The following is a 3,787-nucleotide window of genomic DNA, read 5'->3' on the forward strand; positions in this document are numbered from 1 at the left end:
GTCACGTCCAAGAACAAATCCAGCACATGGTGCCAGGGAAGAGCTTTTATTTCTCAGCCAGCAAAGCTCAGCGGGGTCTGGAGGCGCTGGAGCCGATGAATCGGGGCAGGGAGGCAGCAGGCGCTGCTGCACAGCGGGGCTGATGGGGAGGACAGCATAGTTCCCGTGTCACTGCAGGGACAGACCCCAGCCCTGGGGGTCCCAGCAGGGTACAGCAGCCCCACTGCCTGTGTTCTGCCCCCTCCTCAGTGCTCCAGCTGCCTTTCCCCCATCCAGGGATAACTGGCCCTGCTCAGGGCTGGCTGTGCCCTAGGGTCATGGCCCTGAGTTCTGTGTTCCCACTGCACTGGTCTGGGGGTGCATCACCCCCTTCCCTGGCTGCTGGGGGGCAGGGGGGTACTTCTGCTCCCTCGCCCAGCTCCTCGTCAGCCCCTGAGAGCTCAGCCTGGGGCATTGTCCCTGGGCTGAAGCCATCTGGGGGGATGTTGCCTTCCCAAGCATATCCTTGGCTACTCGCTCGCTGCTCCTCACAGCTCCCCGCTTCCAGTGCCTCTCCGGGTGTTTTGTCCTCCAGCCCCGGGGGGGCCTTGGCTGGCCCCAGCTCCCCACTGGAGGGGCCCAGCTCTGGGGCTCTGCCTGTCTCAGGCCCTACCACACTCCCTGTGCCAGTTCCCACTGCCCCTCCAGCTCCCTGCTCCTGCCCCTGACCAAGCCCTGCTGCCGCTGCCCCACACTGCCCTGCAGCCAGCTTTTCCATCTCTGCTCCGGGGCTCTCCTCCTCCTCCTCCTCCACTTTCTCCTCTTCTGCATTCTTATCATCCTCCTCCTCCCTCTGCTCTTCATTCTTATCATCATCCTCCTCCCTCTGCTCTTCACTCTTCTCCTCCTTCTCTTCGCTCTCCTCCACCTTCTCTTTGCCCTCCTCCACCTCCTCTTCTTCTTCTTCACCCTCCTCCTCCCTCTGCTCTTCACCTTCGTCTTCACCCTCATCTTCACCCTCCTCTTTCTCATCTTCCTCGTCTGTTCCCCTCTCTGCTCCCCAGATCTCGGGCCCTGCCCCACAGGTGCCCACATTTGCTTCTCCCCCCAGTCCCATCCCATCCCTCGCTTCCACCTCTGTCCCTGCAAGCTGCCCCTGGGCTGCTTCTTCTGGCGTTGCCCCTTCACACCCGGCCCTGGGGGTCCCTTGTTCTGCTTCACCAGCCCCTTGTTGTTCTGCTTCTTCGGTCCCTGCACCCTGCTCCCCCTGCTCAGGGGTCTCTGGGACCTCAACCTCACCCTGGGGTGCCTCTTCCCGCAGCATCACCTTGTTACCCACCTCCCCATCGCCCACCTCCCTGCTCCCCTGCCCCTTGCTGGCCCGTGGCCCCTGAGATGGTTGGAAGAGCCCCTGGTAGCGCTTCCGATCCTCCACGTGCTTCTTCCTCATCCTCTCCCCCAGCTGCTTCAGCTCCTTCTTCACAGCGGCCGCCATGGAGGGGTCGAGGTGAGCCACCCTCAGGAAGTCCTCCCGCGCCTCCCGCTCATTCCAGACAGCAGCATGGGCCTTCGCCCGCTTGAAATAGGCCTTGGCATTGTCTGCCGGGAGAGGAGAGCCCCCGGACGGAGTCCTGCGGCTCAGGGAGCCACAGGAGCTGGGGACCCTGGGACTCCAGGGGACATGGAGAACAGGTACCACCATAGGTAGGGGAACTTGGGGGGGACATGCTTGTAGGTTGGGGTACCATCGTGGGCAGGGGCAACCAGGCCATGCACGTGGGCACCAGGGGACATGGGGTGCAGGGGTCATCACAGAAAAGGGGGAACCATGGCGAGCAGGGAGATCTGGATGATGCGGGACAATGTCGTGACAGGGGAAACCAGGGACATGGGCAGGAGGACCTGGGACACAAGTTCTGCTGTGGACACAGGTACCATCACAGGCAGAGGCATTGTCATGGATGGAGGGGGGTGGGATGCAGGGCATGGGTACCATTGTGTTTCTGGAGGAGCTCCGTCGTGTGCTCCAGCACCTCGTAGTACTCGCCCAGCTCCAGCTGGCACTGGCAGTAGTTGAGCACCAGCGGTGTGACCAGGCTCTCCAGCTTCAGCCAGCCGTCTTCCCACGGCTTCTCCTGCCCCAGGAAGCCACGGCGGGTGGTTCACGGCTGTGGCTGTCCCCTCCCGGGCACCCAGGGCCCACAGGGGAGCGCTTGGCTGAGGAAACCCTGGCAGGGATGACAAGGGGATGGCCAGATTCTGCTCACCTTGGCCTGGAGGTTCCTCAGGCAGATGACGGCCTCCTGGTACTTCGCCGCCGCCTGCCCAAACTCCTTGCGGAGGACGAGGCGGTTGAAAAAAAACGCCAGCTTCTCCTCCTTGCTCATGGCCCAGGTGTCCCGCTTGTATGCCGAGGGCTCTTCCACCTGCACGGACAGGTAAGCCGAGCTGCCTGCCCTGCTTGTCCCCACGCTGGCAGCCATCCCCACCGTCCCCCTTACCCTGAACAACTCCATGATGAAGATGAGGGGCTGCGGCGTCCGCTGCAACTCGTCCAGGTCATCGTAGCCCGTGCTGTGGTAGTCAAACATGTTGCCCATGCCGCAGCGGTGCTTCTGCCCTTCCAGGGGGTCCCGGCCCTCCGCGATCCTCCGCATGCCCCTGGAGACCAGGGCGTACATGCCCGTGTGCTGCAAGGAGGGGGAGCACCCCGCTCAGCTGCACGGGGAAAGCCTGCGCCCCCTTCCTCTGGGGCAGCCCCCCTGCTGCTGCGGCTAAGTGACACTTGTGCACCCTGTGCCAGCACCAGGCAAGGCTGGAGCATCTCTGGGGTGCAGGGTCCTGTGCCCTGGCTCTGCAGAAAGGAGGGGAGCAGGCGCCCATGGGCCCCTCACTCACGATGGCGTCACACCAGAACTCGGCCACCTCCCCGGCTCTCATGGAACTGAGCAGCGTCTCCCAGATCTCCAGCTTGAACATCTTGCCCACGATGATCTCCATGGGGATGCCGGCTTCTCGGCTGTCGTCGATCACTGTCCTCTCGAAGTTATCCTTCAGTGTTTGGAAGTGGAAGGTGATCTGCCCCGGAGAAAACTCAGTGCTGAGCTGGGGCAGGCACTGCCATGAGAGCTCTCCCTCCCCAGCCCCGAATCCCTGGGGCACAGCCTACTCCTGGTGAGATTCCTGTTTGATTGGCAGCTCTCCATCCGCAGCAGGAGATTGTGCCTCCTACCCCCCTTGCCTTAGACAGCGAATGGTGGAGCATCTTAACACCCAGCAGTGCTGTGTCTTGCTGCTCTCCCCTTTATAACCCCGTAGAGGGTGCTCCCCCAGCACGCACCTCAACCCGGGGGGCACTCGCACTGATCTGCTCCCACCCACGGGCTGGGGAATCTCAGAAATCCCCAGGAGGTCCCTGCTGGCACTCCTCGCTCCTGTTTGACACGTCAGGAAAGGCAGATTCCCAGCAACCCACCGCAGCTGCTGAGCTCTGACAGCCAGGACCGAGGGGGGCGGTGGGTAACAGCACCAACGCGAGGTGAAGGCAGTGGGCGATGTCAGCCGTTGCTGTGAGGGCAACGTGGCTGCCTGTGCCCAAAACAGCCCTTCCTGCACCCCGTCCTTGTGAGGGATCCCCAGAGATGGAATCTCCAAACAGATCTCGGCTTGTGAGCAGGGGATCTAACCCCCAAGAGCAGGGATGGGGGTGTCGCACCCACACCCCTCTCTGAGGGCTTTGGGGTAACAGCCGAGACAACCTACCTTGCTCCCATCCTGCAGCTTGGGCAGCTCCCCTCGACCTCCGTGC

At 62.8% G+C, this 3,787-nt stretch overlaps 1 protein-coding gene across 1 annotated transcript; it reads right to left on the bottom strand.

The window, feature by feature from the left end:
* Nucleotides 1-1,278: 1,278 nt before the first annotated feature.
* On the bottom strand, nt 1,279-3,780 carry LOC104512786 (aryl-hydrocarbon-interacting protein-like 1; the record flags this gene model as incomplete). The annotated part of the gene is made up of 6 exons (XM_010155895.1): nt 1,279-1,578; nt 1,973-2,114; nt 2,247-2,405; nt 2,481-2,669; nt 2,878-3,057; nt 3,742-3,780. Coding segments are annotated over 6 exons (1,009 nt in total), but the record flags the coding sequence as incomplete, so codon positions are not given.
* Between the last annotated feature and the right edge of the window lie 7 nt (nt 3,781-3,787).

The sequence above is a fragment of the Eurypyga helias genome, unplaced genomic scaffold, assembly GCF_000690775.1.
Source record: "Eurypyga helias isolate BGI_N326 unplaced genomic scaffold, ASM69077v1 scaffold33317, whole genome shotgun sequence".
In the NCBI taxonomy this organism is placed as follows: domain Eukaryota; kingdom Metazoa; phylum Chordata; class Aves; order Eurypygiformes; family Eurypygidae; genus Eurypyga; species Eurypyga helias.